This window comes from Larus michahellis, chromosome 7 (assembly GCF_964199755.1).
Source record: "Larus michahellis chromosome 7, bLarMic1.1, whole genome shotgun sequence".
NCBI classification, from domain to species: Eukaryota; Metazoa; Chordata; class Aves; order Charadriiformes; family Laridae; genus Larus; species Larus michahellis.
In genome coordinates, this window is record NC_133902.1 from 42,307,678 (window position 1) to 42,334,589 (window position 26,912).

A 26,912-nucleotide genomic window follows, 5' to 3' on the forward strand; every position below is an offset into this window, starting at 1 on the left:
CAACCGCATTTTTCGTGAGTCTTATTCACTGAGGAGCCCAATAAAATCCTCCACTTCTATTTACATTTTAAGAAGAATGGTAGAAACTGGCCGAGGCTGTGACAGAATGATTCATGACTTGAAGGTTACGTGACAGTGATCTGCGGGTACCCGCCCGCATAGAAGGTACCTTTACTCAAGCAGATCACATCATAAAAAATTCTGATGGCTGGCAGCTGACATTAGGGAAATGCAAACAGGAAAAATCATGCACCTTTTTAGGAAGGGTCACAATTTGCCTATTGGAAAAGAACAGAAAAGGAAATAGAGTTCCTAAAAAAATATTAAAAAATCATGTTTTCTAAAGATATTTTGTAACTCAAGTCTCTACTCTCAGGGACTTCATTTATCTAAAATATTTTTATGGCTGTCATTGGCTTCACACCTGAACTCATCACAATCTTACGTGGGCTTATCTGACATCCTGTTCTGTCAGGGGATTTATCCTTTCATTATTAAGGAACTCGCCTGAGGGCACTCAGGAAGTCCAGAGCCTAGTGTGGGATCTAAGCGGAGATGCTTCAAGTGCGAGGCTAATGGCCCAGTTTACTACCCTGTCATTGTCCCTGCGGTAGGAATGAAAAGGTTCAGTGGTCTTGGTTGTGTGCCCCGGGACCCAGCCTAGTTCAGCACAGTAATTTCTTCAAGCCTTAGAATAACTTAACTTGCACATAGTGGCTGAAAATAAACCCTTCACTCTGAACAGTAACAGGACTAGAACAAGAGAAGTTTTAGTGACGGAAACAAATCAAACTTCAGCCTTTCCCATTTCCTTTAGTGACTGTCCACTAGAAGCTCAGGCTACTTCTGTGAAATCCCTCTAAGGTAAAACATATACCTACAAGATACTAGTTGCCTGCTTTCAGTCTTCCTAACGGGTGTTACATTAGTATACGGTGTGGTGATTGAAACAATCTGAAATAGCCTAGATACGTGCTAGATTGTGTACCAGTAATACCGGACAGTCACAAGCCCTCCAGTGCTCAGCCTGACTCTTTTTTTCTATCTGATTATTGATGCAAGGGAGAGTTATATGTTAGTAACAATACCTAGAGCAAACGGGCATATGTTAAGAAGGCAAGGATGTTATAAATATCAACAAAGTCACACTAATGTCCAGAAAGGTGAAGGGAGGGATTCTTACCGAGTCCAAGCTGCCACGGTTGGAGTCCAGGCTGGTACCATGGGAGTGTCTCAGACCTTCCTCACCATTCAGGGGCTCAGCTGAGGCGCTGCCTGCATCTCCACAGCCATCAAACTCCTCATGGTCGTAGTCAGACTCCACATCTGGGGGGGAAGTATAAATCGGCTCTCCCACCTCTCCGCTGTTACTCTGTGTATCTGAGACAGTGCTGGGAATGCTTTCTGCTGGGTCAGATAGGAGTCTCTGCTCTTTGGGGCTAGTGGTTCTTTCCAGAGGTTGTCCTGGAGCAGCGACAGCCTCTCCCACTTCCCTTTGGAGAATTGGAAAGCTTGTGTCCGCACCTTTCTCTGAGCAGTTATTGCTGTTTCTTGTGCCATGCTGATTCAAGACCACCAAACTGGAAGTTGGCCGTCCTTCGTCATCAGCATGAAAACCCTCATCCACTTCTTCTTCAGCCAGCGGTGCCACCAGGCTGCAGTCAATGTTGAGTGTCCCCTCACTAGAAAGTGAGTGCTCTAAGTTCTGCACACTTTCATCCAGATTGCCAAAATCCAGCAGCTCCAAGAACTCCTGGGCAACCCTAGATGCCTCCTTTTCCAGCCTCTGGATCTCTTCTTCTCGCTGACGATTGATTTCATTCCTGGTATTGTCACAGATGATAGACATGTGATCCTCTTTCTGTTGCTGCAACTTCTCAATCTCCTTCTCCAGTCTTAAGATCTCCTCCATCTGACGTCTCTCTTCTTCTTGCAGGGGAATATCTACCTCCTCAGTCTTTACTGCTTCCACCTTAGAGAATTTATAAGAGTATTAAAGCAGTTTCTTCAACCTGTATGTGTTCCTTGCCTGGACCTTTAATTCTTCCTATCTCCTGTGCTTGCCTTGTACCTCCCACGTGCAAAAAGACGATTCTAAGCATCCTCTCCTTTTCTGATCAGCATCTGACATCACCCACGGTGTAAATACTAAAGGCAGAACTACTAGATCTTCGGGTACCTCCTTTTTTTCAGCAGCCTACCTCCTTTCTGAATCGTACAAAGTAGTTCGCTGGGATGGGTGAACTTTTGGAAGAGCCTCTCTGTCTGCTGTTCATGTTACAGCCCTCTGTACACTACAACTTGTATAAAAGCATTCTGAAAGTCCATCCTCTCTTTTTGATCTCACACACATACATGCATATAGGAGAAAGCAACTATATACGAATACATATATGCATAGCCTGCTTAAGAGCTCAAGATTCCCAGAAATTCATTAAAAGATTTGGGGATTTCATTGCTTCCTGGGTGGGGGGTCTGACCATTAGCATCTAGGTCTGGAAGGGATATTTGCAATGAAGCAGGACTGTATCCACCCCAGCCCCACCCCACCAAAATTCCACCCAGAATTTCTTGGCATTCTTTAGCATCATTGGATGAATGATGGCTGGCTGGCTGCTGAAGACTCTTGTCTTCCTCTATTCTTCACGTTGAAGTAACAGGAAATTTCCAGCAAGCATACAATAATTAGAAGACGGAAGATACTGGTAACTTTCACTGATGTCTAGCTATAAGATAAAAGTCACTCTCCCCTCCATGGAGGATGTTGAAAACATATGCACACAAGAAAACGCAAAAATAAGTTCCAAAAGGATTTCATGTACTTCCTGATAAGAGTATGACAATGCAGCCAATGAATTGGCTCACTTAAGCCACATTCTTTGTTTTCTTTGCAGTTACCCTGTTGCTTGTTCTCTACTTCACTCTTACTTGTGGACAAATGCATTTTTATACTCTAATCTGTCATCTCTCCTAAACAGAGCATGCCTGAAACTGGGGAACAAGTGGTTTGGGAAAAGCAATAAGATATACAGCTGTTTTCACACACCTCAGGGTAGGTGGTCTGCTCTTTGATATATCAAGTACCAACAATTAGATCAGTTACAGGGGGTTTATTTTAGCCATGGTAGCAGCCGTCTGCACTCTTATTTTGGCTGTTACAGGCAACAACCCAGCAAAACAGACTGTGTCACAGCATAGCGCATCACAAGGTCATGTAATGAGCTCAAGCAGTAGAGATAAAAAAGGATGCTGCACACTCAATACAGAAATTTTCAAATAGGAACTATGCAAGCTGGTACACGAGCCTCGAGGGGAAAAAACCCCATCTTATTAACTCTATGCACCCTTGCCAAAACCAAACACCTGCAGGTTTTGAGTGAACAAAGTCCATTTTTTAAGTAGTGCTGCCACAATAACAATAGTAGCCCCAGGCAAAGCGTAGGCAATGAAGGACCCTTCACAGATACTCAGAGAAGACACATGAAGAGAATAACTGTGAAACTTACCTGAGCCACCTGAAGTAGTGCATTCAGTTGCTCCTTTTCTCTGTTAAAAAACAAGAGATGATAGAAATAGACCCAGCTCTCTACATGAGGCTTTGAGAATTACATGGACACATCATCCCTCCATGGATAAGGTTAAAATAAGGTACCTGTTGTAAGATTGATTTAAAAGCTTTTGTAATTTAGTAAAAATCCAATTCTCTGTGGTTGGCATGACCTTTGTGGATACAACAGATTTTCCCCATGCACTTAACTTTCAGATCAATCAGGAAATTGGATTAGTTGGAACACACTAGGAAGGACATTGGAAACAGTGACAGAAAGACACATCAGTTAGACTCATAATAAATATAAATAGAATTTTCTGAAGTACTATACATCCGTGGCTATTACATGAGGTTGCACATGCATAATTGACAGATATCAGGAAACTGTGTTTGTTTTTTTTAAAAAATAGAACAAAATTACTGCAATACCAGCATTGAATTTGTGTTTTGTTTTGCTTTTACTATATTAAAGTCCCCCCAAAGTTATCAAATTTTTGTACTTTATTAAATGACTAAGCTGAGGACTTTCTGTTCTGAAGACCCCGGTACTCCAGCTTGCATAACTTCTCAGTGGCATGTGAAATGTAGTTTACTAGCAAAGGCTGTAAGAGTCAGAGTTTGTTAGTAAACATGAGTAGAGGAAAAAAACTATCACACGGTGCTGCATCTCAACCCAGATCAAAAAGATTGTACTCCAAGGGAAAGCTGTCGCTATAGTTTCTCCATAGCAAGCACGCTACAAGCAACTGAACTACTAGACAGACAAATGCCAGGGTCATGCACAGGGAGCAAGGTTAGGATGTGGCAGGACAGAAGAGTCTGCCTGTAGGAACCACCGCGCAGCTAAATTCAGACTGGCAGTGGTAGCTTTCAAAACTACAATTCAATCTCATGCAGAACAGGAGGGCAACAATATTTATTTCCCAGGCCCTGCAGCTTTTCCCAGCCAAATTCTAAATTGCAGCTGCAAGTCGCAAAGTCCTTAAAACTCTCACTCTCGGGCGTGCTCTCTCTCTTAAAAAAATCCGGGAAATGTTTATAAATGATAGCTGACATAAGTGAGATCCAGATGGTTCCAACTCTACTGAAAGATGTCTAACAGTAGTCATGAGTTAAACAACTGCCTTAAATGATACAAGGGTTCAAGAAGCAGAGCCATTTTAAAACAAATCAGGAATACCACCTACAATCTACACACCAAGTCCCGCAACTGTTCTTCACATTTTTTAGACCTCTGGTATTTCTTGTTGCTTTCCATCCATCTCCAACTGATCCACACTCTTCCTGAAATGTGACACCCAAAACTAGGGACAGCGCTCCCAACTGAAGCCTTACCAGCGCCAAGCGGAACAGGAGAATCACTCCCACATCTTACAGAAACAATTCTGTTTATAGACGGCATTTGCTTTCTCCTCTCACACAGCATGACACTGGTGACTAATACTCAACTTAGCCTCCAGACCTTCTTCCTGCTGTTGAAGCAGGCAGTCCTCCTTCTCTTTCTCTGCATTTGATTATTCCTAACTGTAGATCTGCATATGTCTCTACTGAATGTTATCCTATGCTTTTCATGTCATTTCTTTAATTTGCCAACATTATTCGAATTGTAATCCTGTCTAGCTATACACTTACTCACCAGATGGTTTTATCTGCAAATTTCATAAGGATACTCGTATTTCCTCATCCAACTTATTATGAAAACATTGCACTAGTACCATATCCAGCACAGACCATGGAAGAATCCCATCCAAGAGTTCTCTCCTATTTAACAAAAAACTACTATTGTTTACTAATTAAAATGCAATAATACAATGCAGAAAAACCATAAATCCTAGTCTTGTTTCATTTACTTTGTTTCCAAACCACATTCCTTATAGTGTCTTAGAGTATTGTCATAACATGTTAAAGACCTTACCTACTCTCTACCTACCCAAGGTCAAGTTACCCACCCTCCAGGGCTTTTCCCTATCCACAAGGCATGTCATAAGCTATCACAGAAGGAAACAGATAAGTTTAATGCTGTTTGCTCTTCAGAAGTCCACGTTGGCTCTTAACTCCTTTATCAAGCATTTACAACTGTTTGGCTACTTGTTTCAGCATGTTCCTGAAATTGGGGTTAGGCTGCCTGGTGCACAATTCCCTCGTTCTACCTTTTCCCATTTTAAAAGGGGGTCATTATGTTTGGAATTTTCCAGTTATATGGAAACTCCAATGCTATCCAGAAAGGAGGAGAAAGAGAATAGCTAGCGATTCAAACTGCTTCATCTGGTTCTCCAAGTACCTGAACATTAATTTCACGAAGTCTGGATGACTTCTTTGTAATCTGATTTACCTGAGCATTCTCTAACATTTTATTCCCCTGCTAGGTTCTGAATTCTTTCACATCTGTACTAATTGTATTTAGTGTGCAATAGCTAAGCCTTATGGAGAAGACCAAAAAAAAAAAAAGAAGTTCCTGTTGAACAGTAGACCAAATTGCTTCATGTCTCCCTTTCACTACCAGCGTATGCACAATAACTGCATGCCAGCTTCATAGAATCACAGAATGGTTTGGGTCAGAAGAGACCTTAAAGATCATCTCCTTCCAACTCCCCTGCCATGGGCAGGGACACCTCCCGCTAGACCAGGCTGCTCAAAGCCCCATCCAGCCTGGCCTTGAACGCTTCCAGGGATGGGGCAGCCACAACTTCTCTGGGCAAACTGTTCCAGTGCCTCACCACCCTCACAGTAAAGAATTTCTTCCTAATATCTCATCTAAATCTCCCCTCTTTCAGTTTAAAACCATTACCCCTCATCCTATCACTACAAACTCAAAGTTTGTTACAGCTCAGTTTGCATCTCAGTCTTTCTAATTTTTTGTCTGCTGTGTGCTGGGTTTTTTTGGTTGTTCTCAGTAGATTAGCTGATTTACAATTTCTACGGACTTCCACCTCATTTTTGAGGTCAAATGGAAGTTCAGGATTTAGCCAAGTTGGTCTGATAGTACCTTTTTGGCTACTCACTCTGAATGAAGCCATTTGACATCAAGTAGAAAATGAAAGCAAAACGAGCAGTCCACCTGATTCCTAGAAACACTGATGCTTCTTTACAATGACACTGAGTTCAACTCATCTTTCATGGGCTGGGAACTTGGGGGGGCGGGCAAAAACACTCTAGAACGAATAAGCTAAATAGATCCTTTTATCTAAAACTAGGTAGGGACAAGCTCCACTTAGCACAATGAGGACCGTAGACCTGAGAGAGTGACTGTGGCATTTGATATCTGCAAACTAGGTAATGACATTCCGAACTTGTACAGCTTCGTGTTGCTGATGAGGCTGTTGTTGAAAATTGGCACATTGATAAAATGGAGCCTTCAGTGTTGCTCAACAAATTCCTTGACCAAACTGTTCACCACTGGTGTCACTGATTCCATGTCTTGTCCCAGCAGATCCATCACCTGACAGTCTCCAGTGAAACCACGGGCAATCTCTTTTCCTTGTGACAGGATTTTAACCTTAGAATTTTCTGATGCTTGTCACACGTTAGTCTGCCAAGTATGTAACAAAAGCCTATTAAGAAATGTAACCAGCTATTTATGAAAAACTTAAAATGTCACAGGATTATTTTTTCAAATTTATAGAATAATCTCATAGTTGAAGTTTTATGCTTCTTAAAACAAAAGACTTTAAAGAGAGACACCCAGTTTGGCTAGGATGTAGGTAACCATAGAGTGAACAGTAAATGAGGCATGAGGTGCAGGATTCTCAATAGGTGTACTGTCACTGGTCACAGATTGCCTCTTTTTGTCACATTAGCTTTTCCTTTCCCCTCCTGATCTCTTGATATATCCATATCCCTGATGAGAGATAAACAGCAGCAGGAACAGGGAGAGCACGTGTATTCTCATGAGTGTAAGAAGTGCAGTAGCAGCACAGGTGCGCTGCCCACCTTGCTCTCTGACCCAGCTTACTGGACACACCACGACCCATGAACTCTGGTACCTTCTCACACTGTTAATCCCTCCAGATTTTGGAAGACTGCATAAAACTTCCTTTACCGCTGCAAAGGCAACAAGAAAATTATGCATCTCTGCCCAGTCAGTGAAACTGCCTCCTTTCATGTATATTCCAAAGTAGAAAAACATTAAAAAACAGAGGTAAAAATACACCATAATTAGCTTTCCTAAAGGAAGCAGGACACTCCTTTTCCTCTCTGCTTTTCTATTCTGAGTTGCCCACAGTTCACCGCACCTCTGCCCCTTGGCACTGGGACACTGTTCCAGTGTTACCATCACGTCGGTGCCCCAGACCCGCTTTTACACACCAGTGCCAAGGAACTATGAGTGCAAGACACCATCTTGTACCTTTCCTTCACCTCTTCCTCCTCCTGTTTCCTCCTACGCTCCTCCTCTTCTTGCCATTGTCTTTCCTCTTCCTCTCTTCTGATCTGTTCTTCCTCTTCTTGCCTCCTTCTCTCCTCCGCTTCCTGCTTCCGCCTGAGTTCCTGCTGCAGCAGGTGCTGGTAGAGGCTGCGAGCCAGGCGGCCACGCCAGTGCTTCTGCAGGGTGACTGCAGAGGCCTTCAGTTGCAGCAGGCTCTTCTTCCAGAAGTATGCTCGGTAGTTCTTTTGGATTATAACAACACTGGCTAGCACCTTTTGATACTTCTTCCTAAAAACAGAACCAGACACTTAATGCACCAAGAGGCCAATACATGCTTTGCATTTCCCATGCCCTGGTATATTGACCAATCTTACCACATCCACACAAAAATGAATTTGGGAAAATACTGCTCAGAAATGACACAATTTCTGTTCCTCTACTGCCACTACTCATAAATCATATTCTCCTCACAGTTCTCACTCCTATATCTACCACTGGGTTGTTTCTGTGGGCACCTACTTTCGTGAAGACCCTAAGAGGATGAAGAACAGGTATTTGGCACATGGAAGGAGAAGGTCCACTGGCCCAAAGTCTCCTTGCATTGCACACACACACATACACTGTGCAGTTGGCTTAATCACTCAGTGTGGATTTATTATAATAAAAACATACAAATGGCCTTACTATACAAGAAAAAAGTCCCATATTGCCCCATCTTTTAAGTGACCAAAAGCAAACTACTCCAGGAAAAGCAAAAACAAGGCAAAAATAGATCTGGCCACAGTAATCTTGTATGGTTTGGGGCAAAACACAATGATACTACAATTGCTGAATGTAACATTGTAACAGGCTCCCATAAACATATACTGTACAACATTTTGCTTAAACAATAATGGTATCAAAATCAACTCTGCAGCACTTAAAAACCAAAAAACGTGGTAGAGCCCCAAAAGAAAAGAATCATCATTTAAGTATTTTTGTAGTCTAGTGAGGTTCTAGAAAAGTCAGTTCTTGCCTCTGCATTACAGAATATTTTTATCAAGGACCAAAAAAAAAAGTGACCAGTAGAAGTTAGTACATGATAGACAAACTGGGCAAATAACAAAAGGGTTACTATTACACGGTAATCTGGATCAATTTGTAAGCTAGATTCAAGCAAACATTAAACAATTCAAAAGCGCCAAACATAAAGTCTTGTATTGAAGAACCAAAGGCCAAACACACCTGATGTGGGATTATGTTAGGAAGCAGCAAGTCAAAAGAGGATTTAGGGGCGACAGGGATCATCAGGTGAATGCAAACTCCCAACACAATTTTATACTTGCAAGCAGAAATACTGTTTAGAAGATGATTGCACTGCGACTTTTATCCTCTGTTCAGTGTTTGCATCTCCATTTCAAGAACAACGTTAGAGGCTCAAGTGATTTCTGAGGAAGCAGGACTGGAACCAGAAATCCTGGCTTATAGAAAGAAAGCGTTTGCTCCACGACCTTAAGAAAGAGAAGGCTAAGGAAAGGCTTGATCCCAGTCAAAGTACCCACAGTTTTGGGTGGCATTTCTATTTATTCAACAGAGGACATAACAAGATTTAAGTGGCCTGAAGCTGAAGTCTATTCAGGCTGGAAATAAGTAGACATTTTTTAAAGTAATTTAATATATTTAGAAACCTTAGTATCTTGCTGTAGGGAAATAATAACTGATACTATTCAAATCAAAACCTTCTTTACTCCCAAGCAGAATTTGCAGAGGGAAATTCTATGGGGCTGTTACCCAGGATCATGGGCCAACAGGCTACAGTAATCCTGTGAAATCTTACAGTCCTAGAAAGCATGCTGGAAACAGCACAGTATTCTCACACATCCTTCACACAGAATTTCTGCAACCCCCTGAGGAAAGGACACACCTCAAAATCCCCTTCCTGGCAATCACACCCCCTTCAAATGGCTACAGGGACCCATGCTGACAGCTTGCCACCTCCCTGCACATCAGATACGTCAGCCTAGTCAAGAAAACCAGGCGAGGGATGCTCATAGCAGTAGTGTGCAGGGGTCACGCTCTTTTCCGTAAGTATTAAGTCAAAGGGAGGAAGCACAGAGAAAAGACGAGGAAAGGGAAGAGGTGATAAGAAGTGGGAGGTTTTAGATGAATTGCTCCCGGTCTGCAGTCCCCGCACCCCTGCTCCCGCTGTCCTCCCTGCGCCCTGCACACGGGGTGTGAACAGCTGCACACGCACCTTCTGCCAAGGCAGATATAAGTGCATCAAAAAGGGCACTCTGACTTTTACAAAATGCATCTGCCAGAAACTCTCTCAAGTGCAACATGTGCCAAGCCCTGCCCAGCTACAGGCCGGCTCTGCCTCCTAATCTGCCAGGCTGAAGTGCCCCCTCATTCCTCATGACCGCAGCCAAGCCTGCAGATGCCCTTCAGCCAAATTGCTGCACACAGGCCGTGAATTTCATTCCCCTTGTTCAGCCTTCCACTCACCCTCTTGCACTGGCCAAAGAAATTCAACCTGCAGCCCACGCCGAGGAGTTGGGAGACGTCCTGACCATATATCACAAGAGAAGGTGGGGTGGCTGCAAAGGCTCCAATGCTGCATTTAGAATTTGGTTAATTATTTGTTATGTGAGCTGTAGTTAGCAGTTATACCTCCAAGGACTAGAGAAAACAGGGCTATGGAGTAATTTCCTACTGTCTTTTCCTCTAAGCAGTAAGGTCCTACAGAAACCAGGGACACAGCCAAATTTGTACATGGATCCCGTGAGCCTGGGAACAGTTACATTACCTGCAGCTCAGAGTTGCGCAGATTAGCTACGAAAAATGGGGTCATTTGAATGGGCTTGATTTTCTTGTCTCATATTTTAGTGACCCGTCAGAGATAGTAGGCTGCAGGGAATGAGAGCAAAGAAAATATTCTCACCCTTAGGACTGGTCCTCCAGGCTCAAAGAACAAGTTCGCAAAGGGGGCGAAAGCAGTAAAATCCTTCCTGTGGTATATGTACTCTTCTTCCCCAACCTACTTTGCATGAGACCAAATGAATCTAAGTATGCTTTCCTTGCAAAACTAACAGAAACGGTATCAAACTCAGAGCAGCACACGCTGGCACTGCTGACCTCTGCCCAGGTCTTCAGAGACCATTCACTACTTGCCCAGATGAACTCCCTCTTTCTGGACCTTCTGCAATACAGGTGCAGTGCAACTGGAAACTCTTCACAGAAAAGTTTTCCGGTCCCCCTCCCTAGCTCTTTCTGCACTCCCTGCTCTCCTCCCCTGCAAAGTCCACTACCTCCAGCCGCTTGTGAGGATCTCCATTCTGGCTGCAGAAGCAAGCTTGTTCTTAAAGATGAGACTCAGAAGAGCAACATGTGGGACAAGGAGTTCAGATCTATGGAGACTGGAGGACCACAAGATTTCTAGCCAAGAACACTACTGCAACACTGTCTCCATCACAGCCCTGCAGGGCAGCAGCTACCTTCCCAGGAACTCAGAAAAGCAGTAATCCAGTTTGCCTGCGGTGATGTTTCCCAGAAAAATCAATTTTCCTGTGCTAATCCCTACCCCTCTCTCCAACTGCTAGACACAAAGTAAAACAGAGCAGAGGCCCTGACACAAAGAATTTGCAATCTCATGTACAAACAATAGAGCTAGCTCATTTGTCTTCCAAGAGGGAAATAAATAAATGAATAAAAGCCCCTGAGACCAAATGTGTATTTTGGTGATATTCCACATTGGCGAGGCAGGGTACAACCCTTGCACACATTTCCCAATGCAAAATGAGCTACCTGGTGTAACTGGAGCTCTAATAAGACTGCCTGCTCAAACAGCTCTGCTGGCCAGGGATTTCACCTCCTCACACGCCTGACTGACAGGTGTCTGGAGCGGAGACCAGCCAGGAAAGAGCATCTTACTGGGATTAAGCGTGCATGCCACAGCCATTAAGGAGTCAGCTGTTACACTGACTGCGAGGGGCAGAGGAGGGGCCGTTTGTCTGCAGTTGGTTCTCCCAACCCTCCTCTGGTCAGGTGCAAAAGGGAGCGGCAAGAGGAGATTACTGGTGCAAAGCTGGCGAAAAACCAATTCTGAAGAGTTAATTAAAAGGAGAGGGAGATCACGAGGCAAACAGGCAGGGCGAGGAAAGAGGGTGAGCAAAGGCAGAGCTGCAAGTGAGGAAGAACCGATTTGCAGGGGGAGCAGAAAGCAGAGTTGACAGGCATAAGGAAAAGGAGGGGACCCAAAGCATAGGTGGGGCCCAGCCAGGAGAGCCCTGAAGGCAAGGAAAAGGTGTCATTGGAGGCAAGCAATGGGTACAGAGGTGCCTACAGAAGCCTGCTGAGCAGCACTGAGGGGAGGGTGCAAGTGCGTACAGAATTGGAGAAGAGGTGACAAAGGTGCAGAACGGTTTCAGCAGAACAGATGCCAGCAGGGAGGGCAGATACTGCAGCTCTCCCTTAGAATACAGGAGGGGAAGAAGGGAGGGATGCGAGGGGACTAGAGAGCAAAGCAGGGGGTCGGGGCAACCCAGGCACGCAAGCACAGGGATGGTGGGGCAGCCCCCAGCACTGACCTTGCCATGTAGCCCAAGACGTGGGCTCGGATGACTATAGCTGCTTTCCTCAACTCCTCTTCCCGATCCTTCTCCAGCTTCTGCTCAAGAGCTTCCTTCAGGAAAACCTGACGCCACGGGGAGGAGTTTCAATAAACACAAAGAGAGGAAAGAAGTCAGTTCCCGGGAGAGCCGGGAGATTTCATCCCCGGCTGACCAGCACGGGGTGCGCGCCGTGCCGTGCCGTGCCGTGCCGTGCCGTGCCCGGCCGCTCCAGCGCCAGCCCGGGCGCCTGGCCCCGGGGTGCCCGTACTCACAGCACCAGGAAAAAGTTTTGCAGCGACATGAGCCAAACTCTGCGCCCAACCCCCGCCTCCCTCACTCTGTGGTCAAGACTTAAAAGAGAGAGAGAGAGAGAGAGGGAGGGTGCAGAGGAAGGAGGGAAAGAGGAGGGAGGAGGAGGAGGAGAGCCCGTGCTTGCGCCTGTGATTAACTCTTTCCCAGCTGACAGCTTGCCCTGCACAATCCGGTACCTCCCTGCAGCAGGCACTGATACCTACTTGGGTGATTAAATATTTGGCAAAGAAACTCCTCCGCATTTCAAGGAAAGGGAGGCACATTTAGGTTTCCAGACTCCAGGAAGCAATTTTAACAGCAATCCTAATAATGGAAGACAGTCAAAAGCTAAAATCCCAGTTGAAGTGCGAAGCTGAGCACCCAGGCCACCGGGTCTGGGTGGAAGCTGAAGCCCTCCACCAACCTCCAGAAACTCTGAGATGGAGATGCTTCCTTGATGAAGAGGTTCAGCAGTGCAGCACGCATTGAGGGGAACTGAGCCCCAACGGGAGAGGTCTCCAAATATTACTGATTGCACTTCAGTGTCCGGTATTTTAATTCTCAAGCTTCTTCCATCACCTGTACTTTAAACCTCTGCTTATTGCTAAGTGGTTGTGTGAGGGATGACGATGCTCTCTCAGAGACAAAAGGACTGAGATACAAGCAAGATAAGGGGATGTTTACAGGAATTGCGATGACTTATCTCAGCTACTTTAACTCAGCTGGCTTGCATTATCTTTGCACAGAGTTCAGTACAAATTGCTGAAATAAATGCTTTGCTTTTTGAGATGGACTGCAGCCTGCACGGAACTCCATAGTGCTGTGGGCACACTGCTAGCACTACCCAGCCTAGATTAAAGTTGGCAAAGGTATGTCCATACAAGCTGCAGTCACAGCAGCAACTGCCATATGGCTACGCTCGTGTGACCTGCTGCCTGACACGGGCTAAATCACTGCCAGCAGAACAGACTACACTAGGAAAGTGCTGCCCCACTTGTTAAAGCACTGCTGTGAACACAGGCTGCGAGCTGACACTCATCGATTTGCAGAACTAAACAGTAAAAACTCTTTACAAATTTATTGGATCCATGTGGCTATGCTGAGAGGCCAGAGGGATGTTCAGACATTTGAACAGTCATTTAGTCCAGTGTTCTGCACAAACCCTCCTTCTCCCCATTTACCTCCCCTTATGTCTCTGTATACCTTCCCTTCCATCACTGCTTTTGGCCTGATTACTTATGTAGGCTGTTTTTTCCCTCTGCAAAGACCACCATGTACTGAAATCTCTTCCTGAGTTAGTACCCATTGCCAGTTGCTTCCCTGGACTCTAATTTCTCCTGGGGAGCCATTTACACTGAGATGGCTTTAAGAAATGAGCTGTTTTGTAATGACTAAGCAACCATGGGTAGCCTTAAGAGAAAGTTCATTATCAAGGTACTGCCAACCATGAAGCTGGCATCCTTCCCTGCAAGTTGTACATCCACTCCCTCTGTCAACTCAACGATCTTTTAAAGACTTCTTTGAGGCAGGGATTGCTCTTTCCATTACATTCCAGAACCAAGCAGCAGTCACCCATTTCAAGAAGGCAACCAGCAAAACACTATCTCAGTCCATTATCTTAATCAAATTGGAAAAAATATTCAAATATTCAGTCCATCAGTATTTCGCTAGTGAGCACAGACTTTGCTGTGCCAGTGAGAAGGGGGAAAGAACCTAACTTTGAGGCATGGAGAGTTCAACAAGACCCAGTCCTAATCCAATAGGGTTTTCTATATATGCTTGAGAGTGAGGGGTTAATCTCAAATAACATAACGATATCTAGTTATGAGCTATTGGCATTTTGAGGGTTTTCTTAGACTCCCCCAGATGACAAAGAAGAGTAAAATTTATTCAAATCCAGAAATATTTTTGATGCCTTGTGGAAATAACTTGGAAGGTGGCCATTTCTTTGTCATAATTCATAGTCACTTTCTGAAAACATGAGATCACTTTCATCTGAGGAAGGAATGATTAAACAAAACATACAAGGTTACTTCTATCATATCTGCTCCTGTTAGACACTGGCCAAGTTTTAAACCACAGTGCAGCACCACAGTGCTCCTCACACAACCTCAATGCCTGCATGCACCATCAGTGCAATGGTGCACGTGTTACGGTTACGTGTAGATCAGCAGACACAAATGTAACTGTGTGTGCACCCACGTGTACATAAGTGGGATCATATGATTCTGGGGGACAACACTGGGAAAGCCGGAAGTGGGTCACTGTGACCTGGATGCCAAATAGTCTACAGAAACCTCCTCCTTCAAACAGGCCCTGCAAAACAGCAGGTTGAAATGTGGAAATTAATGCTTTCTAACAGCAAGGATTACTGTGTTAAATAGCTTTAGGAAATCTGTGTTGTGGGTATGGGCAAGTACGGCAGAAGGTCAGCATCCTAGGATCAGCATCCTGGCCTGTATCAGGAATAGTGTAGTGAGCCGGACTAGGGAAGTGATCATCCCCCTGTACTCGGCACTGGTGAGGCCCCACCTCGAGTACTGCGTTCAGTTTTGGGCCCCTCACTACAGGAAGGACATTGAGGTGTTGGAGCGTGTCCAGAGAAGGGCTACAAAGCTGGTGAGGGGTCTGGAGGACAAACCTTATGAGGAACGACTGAGGGAGCTGGGGTTGTTTAGCCTGGAGAAGAGGAGGCTGAGGGGAGACCTTATCACCCTCTACAACTACCTGAAAGGAGGTTGTAGAGAGATGGGGGCTGACCTCTTCTCCCTGGTGACAAGTGATAGGACAAGAGGAAACGGGTTCAAGTTACGTCAGGGGAGGTTTAGATTGGATATTAGGAAACATTTTTTCACTGAAAGGGTTATTAAACATTGGAATAGGCTGCCCAGGAAGGTGGTGGATTCACCATCCCTGGAGGTGTTTAAAAAAAGGGCAGATGTGGTACTTAGGGACATGGTTTAGAAGTGGTTTTTGTCAGGGTAGGTTAATGGTTGGACTTGATGATCTTAAAGGTCCCTTCCAACCTCAGCAATTCCATGATTCTATGATTCTGTGATTCTAAGGTCCAGGTGCACTGAGGATAGGGGCACAGAAGCTGGTGCTCCATCCCAGCATGACCCCAGTAAAGACAAAGGCACCTTAGCACAAGCTCTTCCATCATCACACTGCTTGTTTGCGTCCAAGCCCTCATCTCTGACATGCCACCGGATAAAACCTGCCTTATATACATTAATACCTCTTATAAACATTAATTTGACAATTGCCAGCACAGCAGCTGCTCTATTCTTAATGAAAAACACAAAGATCATCCTGCCCTTCCTCCCCCATTTCCTTTCCCAAGCTTCACAATCCCCTGCACTAATTCACAGAGTCTTTTCCTTCCTCTTCCAAACAATTGCTAGGGATATAATTATCCTTCCATTCATTTTGCAGGAAGTATTCCCCCTTCTATAAGCTTTGCTCTTCACCCACCCCTTATACTTCTTCCTAGGTTACATCCCCGTTTGTGTGTCACACCCTTTTCAGTAGCTACTCCTGACTCCATAAGCCAAGGTTAGTTCTCACCTGGTGCTGAGAATCTCTGCCTGGGTACCCAGAACTGCACCTGTAGCAGCAAGAGTGGCAGCAAGGGGACTTCCTCTCCAGGACAATGTCTTACACTCTGTGCTCAGCTGGTAGCTTCACTTCACCCTTACCTGAAAGCCTCTGGAAAAACTAGGGCTTTTTTCATTAACCCAAGTCTTCTAGCCTGTGTTACCCAGCACCAGCTAGCCATAGCACTCTGTAATCCAGACCCAAGACACAACAGCTGGATACAGGCAGCAGGGAAGGGGCTGGGAGGAAGCACCACTGCTCTGCACAGCCTCACCTTGGCATCTGCTTTCCTAGGGGCAGGCTTTCTGGAGGCACTGTCAGAAATAGGCCAAGACAGCCTTGGAGTGATATATTCTTTAGAATAAATAGAACTGCTCCCCTCTACCAGGACACACATCTCTAATCCAAACCATGCTGGATGTAAAATAACTTCTACAACCAGACAAGGTGTCTTAACCTCTCCCCAACTCCTTTCAATTTTCCTTCTCAGTCATAAAGAAATACAAAGACTACCATTCTTAATCATTTCTTTCTTCCCACAATAGTCAGACCAGACAGCAACCAGTGCCCTAGCAGAGAGTCTGCTGTTTACCAACAAGCCGTGTACAGCTCTTCAGCCAAGTTTTAGTTTATAGGACAGAATTGTGAAAAAAAAATGATGTTGGCGCGCATCCAACATTTTGGCAAAACACAAACACATTTTGTTTGCCACAATTTACTACCTGTATTGTTTTTCCTAAAGAATTTGTTTGTGCAGGTCAAGGAGTGAGCGAAAACAGACAGATGGACTCAGTCCTCCAGGATGCACAGTGGGGACTAAAGAGAAGAGGGACCCTATTGCTTCCAAGAGCTCAAAGCAGCCTGGATTTCCTGCTTGTCATCACTCTGTTATAGTCCCTGGACTCCCGCTATATAGCTTACAACCTTTTATACTCTAAAAGGTGAGTATGTGCATGTGAGTTTGGTCCTCCCATGCATTTCCCTGCTGCCCTTGCTGTAGCCCAGCAATCTTCCATCTCTTGTTGTGCTAGGAAGAAAGTTCAAACTCCATGTTTACCAGCTCTAACCACCCCTTTCTAAAGCTTCCCAGGCACAAGCAGCTCTGCAACACACACACGCATACACACACGCCACACAGGCTTTAACACTAGAATGCAGTGAGACTGGCAGCCACCCAAGCAGTGTGGGTTATCTAGGGACAAGAGTGACTGAAATGGTTTCCTGGTTTGCTGGGACCAGTGAGGAGACACCAGATTCCCAAATCAAAAATGGGGCACACTTTAATCCTAGAGCAGAAATACAGATAAGTGATAAAACCTTCTTTCTTGAACACCAGTGCAGGCATGTGAAGGAAGGCCTTGGAAACTTCAGGTTAACACAGCTCCTTCCCACAGCAATGGCCAACATTTTCCTTGTTAGTCACACAGAGTTCATAGCCCAGACTCACAATTGGGCTATTACCACTCCTCTAAGAAAGGGAGAGGGAGATCTCACTCTCTGAGAAACATCATAGTCTATCCACTCATTATGAAATGATAGCTCAAAGTAACAAATATCATTATCTGATCTCCTGGACAAATTAAATATGAATATTCACTAGCACTACTTCTAGTTCCATGGTGGAAATACTCTGAACTACTTTTTTGAAGGCTTAAGGGCAAAAAATGCAAGAAAAGTTGCTTTGATAGACCACCACCTACTCTGGATATGGACTGCATACCCACTCCTTAGAAATGCTGTCTGCACTAGACACCATCCATCATGAAATATTCTTTGAAGAATTTCCTGGAGTACGTGGAAAGTTGTGATACAGACAGTTTCCCAGTCCCAGATTTCTATAGCAATATACCTCACAATGCTCACATCTATTTCTGTGTGAAGCTGTCTCAAAGCTTGAAAAAATTCAGACTGAAAGACCCAGCTCCCTCCCCATTAAATGAAAGATAATGGTACATTTCCATCTGGATGTCTGGAGAAAAAAAACAAGACCATACCAGCCAAGAGAGAAGTTTTAAACATTCACCAAAACAGAAGCAAAATCTGTATTATTCAAGTGGGGAGACGCATTTGGATACCTTTTCCTAGAAAATGTATGCTAGCATCTGGGCTAACTGCACAAACCCTCAGCTGAAGGCTGTCACACGTCTGGTGATCTAGCTACCTATTCACAGTTTAGATATATACCAAGCAGCAGCTCATTGCCTCCTGCAAGAATTTCGTTAGCCAAGCAGAGCAAAATAGCTGGCACAAGAGGCAAGAGTTAATGACACACATTGCAATTGCATACAATGACACCCATGCTTCCCCATGGATCCCTATATTGGATCAGACATAACAAAATCAATCTGGCTTGGTCAATGAGAAGGAGTTCAGACAAAATCGAAAAGCCTTCCACATCTGTAGGTATATAACATGGGAAATATTTGGGATGCTACAGGTCAGTGGCACAGTCCAATGTATTTAAAGGGTCGTTACTACTTTGCCCTTTCCACTGGCTTGAATCTCACCACATGCAATTGCATCCCCTTGCAGCTGGAACAAAGCCATACCCTGCCCCACACCGATGGAGTACCTTGGTTTTACCCAACTGCCATTCTTTCTTGCTGCTGTCATAGGTCTGAAGAAAGCCTGCACATACAGCTTTGCTGTTGTCTGAGAAACTTGGCCCCTTCACAAGCATCTTGTACCTAAGAACCAAACAAAATCTCATGAGATTATGTATGACAGTAACCCACCCCCCACCCAGCCCCAATCTTTTAACTCTAATTATTCTCCTCCCGTTAGTTCTTCTTCCTCTGGGACCTCCCTTCTTCACGTTTGCCTTCCAATTTGGAAATTTCCATCCCCCAGCCTTTATCATCCTACCACACTGGCAATTATTGTTGCAATCCCAGTAATAAAATACAAACTCAACAGCATTTTTCAGTAAAGAACAACTGTCTTTCTGAAACATGTGCTTTCATCAGACACAAGTTATTTTGTTCAGTATAGGGGTGGCATTTAATGGTCCAAGAGACAAAGGAAGCAATGTTCAATGGTCTCTTCTAGCCTTAAACTTCAAGAAATCCTTTTGATGCAGCTAATTAAAAGAAATAATCACTCTTTCCAATATTGATCATCAACTATACAGTACATGCTTCACTCTGCCAGATTAAAGGTTTTAAGTATATTTTCTTTTTACGTATTATGACCAGCTGGGTTTCACAGTATCACACAAGCAAATCTGTGGCAAAGCTAAAAAAAAAAAAAAAATTAAAAAATGGACCATCTGGCTATTTTTCCATTCTGACTTTTACCCTAAAGGCAAGTCTCCAAAAGGTCTTCCAAATCAGTCATGATATGGGCAATAAGGGCATGTTTAGAAAAAACATCCCACAAATGATCTACACCAGTAACAGCAGTTATAGAGGGAACAAATATATAGAATCATATACCTTGGGGCTGTTACAGCATGTGGTACAATGATAGCAATTACCTGCTGAGAAAGTCCTGGTAAAGGCGTCGTATAGGGAAACCTGCTCTCCGAACTTTCACTGTCTCCAGCATCCCTGAATAACGGAGCTGATTTAGCACCACATCTGGATTGAAGAGGTTCGGCGCCTACATAATGATCCAGATTCAAAAACAAATAAGAAGAGAGACAGAGTAAGTGTTGATCTTAGTATTACTTCTTTGCTGACTTGAACAGTGACTGTTTCTCTGAGCACAGACAGTCACAGGTTGTGTATCCGTTTCTCTGTAGAAAGTCAACCCTGCATATTTGGGCATGCCAGGGGAAAAGGGGGAAATTTGGGTCAAGGGGAAAGCAACCTCACAACACCGCTTGGTGCAGAAAAAGGGATGAAAGGGAGCTGGGCAGATCCTGGAAGAAAACAGTCTGCAGACTGCTGTTGTAGTCAGATCACTGCAGTAAAGCAATGATATAATGCATTAACACGTACAAAATGCAGAACTCTGACTCAGTTCTCTTTGCAGTCTCTCTCCAGTCAAACTGGAGACAAAGTGCAGAATTCTTTTCTGGCATAAAACCCCCAGCAGGCGTTCCTCTGCTATATCATACACGGTTTCAAAACACACAAGGAAAATGATGGGTTCAGAGCTCCCCACCCAATCTAGTCAGCAGCATATCCTCCCATCACTGTTCACAACACAAGCGAGAGCCAGCCTGTCTCTAAGCACTGTGACTTGCTCACGAAGCGTCCACCTCCTTTGCCTCAGAGACAGGGATCTGCAGGAGACTCTTCCTACAGCACAAGCCCTGCATTCCAGAACGCATTGTCTACAGGCACCACAAACAGGAGCAATTGCATCTTCTACCGCAGCTCTGGGTTCTGCACAAGCCTGGTTCATCTTCCGGGCTTCATAAGCACATAAAGAGATGGGAATGGCTATGTACTGTAATGGCTATATATATATCACACTCAGCATGCAGTCTTTTCACCTGATACCAGGAGGAGGGTGTATTTTTTCCTCAACTATAAAACAAATAGAAGGAAAAAAGGAAGGTGAGGGGGAACTGCTCTTATCCTCAGTTTGGACCCTGACAGAGGCACCTGTCAGGCATTTGTGCAAGTGAGTGCTCATGAAGGCCTGTGTTGCATGCATACATTTTGCTGGAAGACAGACTTGCCTTTTCTGTGTTTGGTTTGATGCAGCGGATGAAGAATGGGTTGGATGTACTAAGCGTGGCCATCAGGGAATGGAGAGAATCCTAAAAAGCAGCAAGACAAAACCGTAAGGATCAGTCACTACAATAGGGAAAGGGTCTACGTTTGATGCTATAGGGTCTTCATGCAGCCCTCCCATTCCTGAAGTCCTTTGACTCTGCCTACCAAAACCTCAGCAACCCAGGAGACCCCTTCCTGTCCAAAACACACCTACAGTTAGTTTAGTTAGTTACTCTACACAGTAGAGTAACTAACCTACAGTTAGTTTACTCTACTTAGTTTACTCTAACTGTTTACATGACTATCCTTGTTCTCAGAGCTGTGTAGCTGATATGAGTTATTGTTACAAGTCTCTCAGAATTTAAATCTAGGAAACTAAAACTGTGAAACTAACAGAATGCTTGCAGACAATTTAGAGCAGTGAGATTCATACCTGCAAGGTCCCCCCCATAAAGTTTTATCGGAATTGCCACTATGCCTGTAAAAGATGTGGCCTAAAAGGACACATACACTTCGCTGAAACACCAAAACAACACGAAAGATCAAAGAACCTCAAGAACTTCATATACTTAGCAAAGTATTCTTTTCCTCTGCCACCCTGCTCAGTCTTAGAATCTCACATTTTACACCACACAGAAATCCTTGGGGCAGTGGCACTGTCTTTTTTTAGCGCTACAACATTCCTGCACATTTTCAGTGCTGGACACAAAACAAGGATGAGTGACTCCTCTTGGCTGCAGGCCTTGCTTTACCCATCTGCTCCTCCCCAGAAGCCTGCTGCTCTCTTGGAAAACATCCTACCCTGAACTGGGAACTGACAGTCGGTCTGCGCCTCTGGGTGCCCATCTTCAGTGTCTCTTCACTGCAACGACTACAGACTTTTTCAAAAAGGTCATAGATGAAGTCCAGCCTAAGGGAGAAGAAAAGAATTAAAGAAGATGCAATACACCCACCACCCGTGAGAAGATGGCTCTCATTCTCAGCTACTGCCTTGTCCCAGTGTGAAACACCTTATTTTTATTCCTGCTGTTCCCCAGAGTGGCTGCAGGAGGCAGTTCAGCTGGACACAGTGAGGAAATTAATACTTTCCATGTGGCTGCCCAGGCCCTGTGGGCTGCCCTGTATGCCACACTCAGCTGCAAAGCCAGAAACCCCATCTCACACTGTCAAGCATTGGTGCAAGCATTGGTGGATATTACACAATAGAAGATCTCCATTCTGCACTGCCTAGGACACCTCCCCAAGAGCTATATGCCCCCAGGGAAAACTACCTTGAAGGTACTCCAGCTAGACCGTGCGCTGTCATGCCCCTCCCGACCTAGCTCTCATGGCTAGCATCCATGACATGCTCATGCAAGCGCAACCACAGCCCTTCTGTGGCCAGAGGATTTCTAGAGCTACCTTCAGTATAGGTCAGCTCTGGGGAATCTTCCCTTCTTTTGCCACTCCTTAGACAGTGGTGGTGGTTCTTAGGAAGTGGCACAAAGTTCTCCAGCACTTCTTGTGCCTGTTTATTGTTATGACTGCTTCTAGCAGAATTTCCCTTTCTGGATTGTTGAAAAACTCCTTCTATTATGTTGGACAATGATGACCATAATTCTGGCTTCAAGCCGTGTGTAAGATGTTCCCCAGATGCCACTGTCCGAGTAAGGCAGCTACGAACAGCTCATATCCTCAACTCCCTCAGGTTGTTTCAAGGCTGCTCACACTTCCAACTCTGCAGCAGGCTTCAGAGAAGACGAAATTCTGAAACAGTCTCCTCAGGCTGGAGCCCAAAGGCAATACATGGATTGTGGTAAGAGGCATGTGGTAGAGTTGCTACTCAAAAACTTCTAGGGTCTGCCATGTTATTAGATGCCTCTCTCCTTCTACTAGACCCCACCTCTGTCTTCCAGACCTTGCTGAAGGTCAAATTCAGCTAATTTCTCTAGGGTCATATTGCAGCACTGGGATATAATGTTAGAGGCCATGCCCAGTCCCACAGCGAGGGCTCAGTCTAAGGATAAGAACGAAAGCTCTCCACTAACAAGCAGGCTGGAAAACAAGCAGCCTCTGTACAAAGGCTGGGATTTGACAGCACAGCAGAGCGCCTTGACTCATTCAGGGGCAAATTTGCCATTGTTGGGACAGGGAGGTAAGAAGAAAAAGAGGAAAAGGAGAAGAGAGGAGGGAGAAAACCACCACTGCCTAGAGGGATTTCTGTCACGCTTTTATAGCTCTTTTCAAAACTGGGACAAGAGTACTGATTAAATCTGTGCCTCAACTTGACTTCTCCAGCTCTCCTTTCTTTTGCCAGGACACTTAAGCACAAGGAGAAGAATGATAGAGAATGATGCCTGATGCTCAGACAAAAGCAATTGCTTTCCTTGGTCTGATTATTAAATGAACATGGCTTAGTCTGGCACAATAGATGTGGCTTCCTCACAAGCATAAAGGAGGCATACCTGCTGTCTTTCAGCATGTTTAAAATGTCATCTCGAAAGGTGTCTCTGTTCTTCTCCAGAAAGCCTCTCACATCATATAGCACCTGCAACACAGACAGAGCTACTAGAACAGTGCAGTACAAATCATTAAGCACTTTATATTAACATGCCAATGTACAAGACCTCCAGCAGACATACACAGTAACACTGCAGGCATGTGCCAAGAACCGAACTTCTGGGGTCGAAGAGCTCCAGAGCTCTTCAGTTACTGGCAAGAAAGTGGTTTTCAGCCACCAATTAAAAAAAAACCAAAACAACAAAACAGAAAGCCCTCAAAAACAGGAGCCAAGTGAATCAGCTGCAGAGATTTGCCTGGGGTGTGTATGTGGGGAAGTCCTCTGCAAGGTGTGAGGTACTCCATTCACATCAGGAAATACTAACTACGCAACCCAGTGCCCTGACCTCCCAACCACTAGTGCTCAGCAGATATGATTCGAGGAGGAGGTTAGCCCGTCTTTAATGTGACACACCTCCATCTGCTCCATATCTCTCCACAATAAAAAGCAGCATTTAACCTTGAATGCTTGGAGACCTTTTCCTTTTTTGCAATAGGTATTTAGCCTTTTCTCCTCCTCCACAAAAGTCAAATTTTCCTTGTCACTTTTACTTTGGGTTTTGTCTGTTTCTGAACGTCCAAGAAAAGGCAACAGGAATAACAGAAGTCAGGAGGAGTTTATCCCCGAAACCAAAAGTTGCCTCAGAAACTCAAACAAACATCCAAGCTGGAGAATATAGTACTGGAGAATGACATGATATTTTAAGCCCGTCGCACTCCCTGCACTCTGGTACAGGGCACTAACGGTGCAGAAACACACAGTTCAGAGATATTATTGATTTTTGGAATCTAAAATCCAGGACCTCAAGCCCAAGTGCAAGCTTCTCACAGATGAACACCTACCTCCCCAGCATAATGTCTTATGCCAAACTGATGGTCTGTAACCCGAGGCTTCACATAGTAGTGGTTGCTCTGAAATGAAAGAAAAATAGGTCTTATAACACCAGTGTAAGAATAAATAGGCTCAGTCAGGAATTCTGCCATATGACAGTGCTGGGATGGGTAAAGACTTTAGCTGTTGCAGAGCCTGACCACATCTGCTGCAGATATCTGCAGCTATATTACAAATATGTTATTCCAGTAAGATGGAAAAATCCAACCCTTCAAGGCATTCCTCATGTAAGCAAGGGCTTGCAGAATCAAGGTTGGGCAGGCATCCCATGGATGAAATGTTAATTCTGGTGTGTCTGACACCTGAGGAAACTGGGGTCCACACAAACCATGTGGTGCAGGACATGGGATCAGGATGCAGGGAAGATGGCAGCTTGGCAGAACACCTACACATCTTTTCTGTGTCAAAGGAAATATCAAACCAATCTCCTGTCTTCCTCTATATTTCATCTTTCTTTGCACCTCTCTTCCCCTTTTTCAATATTCATTTTTCCTTTCTCTTACTAGGTATTCTACTCTCTCATTTTTCCCCGCCTTTCTTTGTTCTGTGAAAACCATTAACTGTGTAAGAACTGCCATGCCACTTGAGATCAACGGTCCATCCAGCTGAGTATTCTGCCTCCAGCTGTGGTTATGTAGGGTAGAGTAAGAACAAGGCAAGTTAATGACACTTTCACCCTAATACTCTCTCAAAATCCAATTATTTTCATGAGGTTTATCTAACTTGTAATCCCAAGTGGATTTCTCTTTGAAATACTTGCCCATTCCACACCTGAACGCATGCAGACTCCTTGCATTCAGAGTGTCCTTTCACAGGGAGCTCTCAACAACCGCACAGGGAACTACTGCGAGTAGGTTTTAAGCCTGGCTCCCATTGCTGCCGTTTGTCTTCTATGGGCCATGTGTGACTTTTAAAGCCATCACATCCCCCCTTAGTCATCTTTTCTCCACACTGCAGGGTTCCTACTACATAGGGTTCCATACATAGTGTTCTGTAACACTGAAGCTGTCCCAGACCTGTTGCTTAGCAGGTCTGATATAACCCCTTCTTGAGTGTAGCAGCCCAGTGATGTACACTGTTCAAAGTGCAGGTGATCCATGGATTCTACAGTGCCATAACAATGTTTTCTGCTCTTATTCTGTTTCTTTCCTAGGAATTTCTAATACTTGATCTGAGTTTTTTATCACTACTGAGCACTGTGCTGATGTTTCCATGGAACTATCCATCACGACATCTGTCTGCGTCTTGCTCCTGAAGAGCAGCAATCAGATCAGGGCCCATCATTTCAAATGTGAAACTGGGACTGTTTTCCTTCAGGCATACCATATTTCATTTATCCACACTGCTTTTCTTCTTCATTTTACAACCCAATCAGTCTCATAAGGCCCCTCAAAGTCCATCCTTGCCCCGGGAATCATCAGAAAACTGCCACCTCAGTGCTCATATGGGAAGAGCCTTGCAGGACTCCCTCCATTGACATAATTGACCATTTACATTCTGAGAATTTACCCAACAGTGAAATAAGGATTACAAGCCTATAATTTCCCAGAATACTTCCTAAAAATTAAAATAATTTCCCACCTTCTCAGATACAAGTACTAAGAAAATTTTAAGTAAGATATTGCACAATACTGTTAGTAATTCAGTTCTTTCATCTTCTAGTTCTCTTAGCAATATTGGGTGGGTGGCTTCTGACCCTGATAATTTGTTAGTGCCATTGAAAACTTCTTCATTGCCTTTTTTTTCCTTTTCATATTGACCCCATTTCTTTGCACTTCCCTTTTCCCAATCCAGTCATCTTTTTCCAGCCACAAACTTCCCTCTCCAGACATGACTGTTACTGACTCTCTCATGTGAATTGGCACCCTCCTCTCCTCTCCCTCTCTACCAATGCCTTATATTTCATCCACATTTACTACACTTCTGGTTCCTTCTCCCATCTCCCCTTATTGCTCCTCTCCCCAGTTGTATCAGAGGTCATATTCTCTTAAATCCCAGCTCTATGCTTTTTCTCCTTAAGCCTATTGCACTCCACAGAAAACACAGAGAAGAGGGCCTGTTCTGTTATCATGTCCTTGAGGCTTTCCAGCGACGCCGGCTGGATGACTCCCAGCGCTCTTCCAGCCAGAACTAGAGACTTCAACTGGTACAAAAAACACTTTTGCCTTCAAAAATGCAAACCTAGAACACTATCTACTTCATCATTTCTCCCTGCACTCCAACTCCTCAGCCTCTTCCATCTCTCATAAGCTCCCTAGAGTTCCACGTTAACTGCTATCCCCTCAAAGCAGACAGAGGTGACACTATGAACAGCTTAATTAAAAGACTAGTCAATGCACAGAAATCACCAGGAATAACAACCAAAATGTTGTGGGGCATAGAGGAATGCAAAATAATACTGATAGTCTCATGCTGCTGTACGATA

At 44.5% G+C, this 26,912-nt stretch overlaps 1 protein-coding gene across 1 annotated transcript in view; it reads right to left on the reverse strand.

Annotated features, from left to right (window-relative positions):
- The window catches only part of LOC141746125 (unconventional myosin-X-like), a 96,931-nt gene that overhangs the window by 24,098 nt on the left and 45,921 nt on the right, over positions 1–26,912 (reverse strand). Inside the window, exons 16-25 of the mRNA XM_074593935.1 lie at positions 24,439–24,507; positions 23,502–23,584; positions 21,859–21,967; positions 21,021–21,101; positions 19,866–19,990; positions 18,963–19,077; positions 12,479–12,585; positions 7,896–8,201; positions 3,507–3,546; positions 1,184–1,972 (exon numbers count right to left, since the gene is read on the reverse strand). Coding sequence (XP_074450036.1) covers positions 1,184–1,972; positions 3,507–3,546; positions 7,896–8,201; positions 12,479–12,585; positions 18,963–19,077; positions 19,866–19,990; positions 21,021–21,101; positions 21,859–21,967; positions 23,502–23,584; positions 24,439–24,507 — 1,824 coding nt within the window. The remainder of the gene's footprint in view (positions 1–1,183; positions 1,973–3,506; positions 3,547–7,895; positions 8,202–12,478; positions 12,586–18,962; positions 19,078–19,865; positions 19,991–21,020; positions 21,102–21,858; positions 21,968–23,501; positions 23,585–24,438; positions 24,508–26,912) is intronic.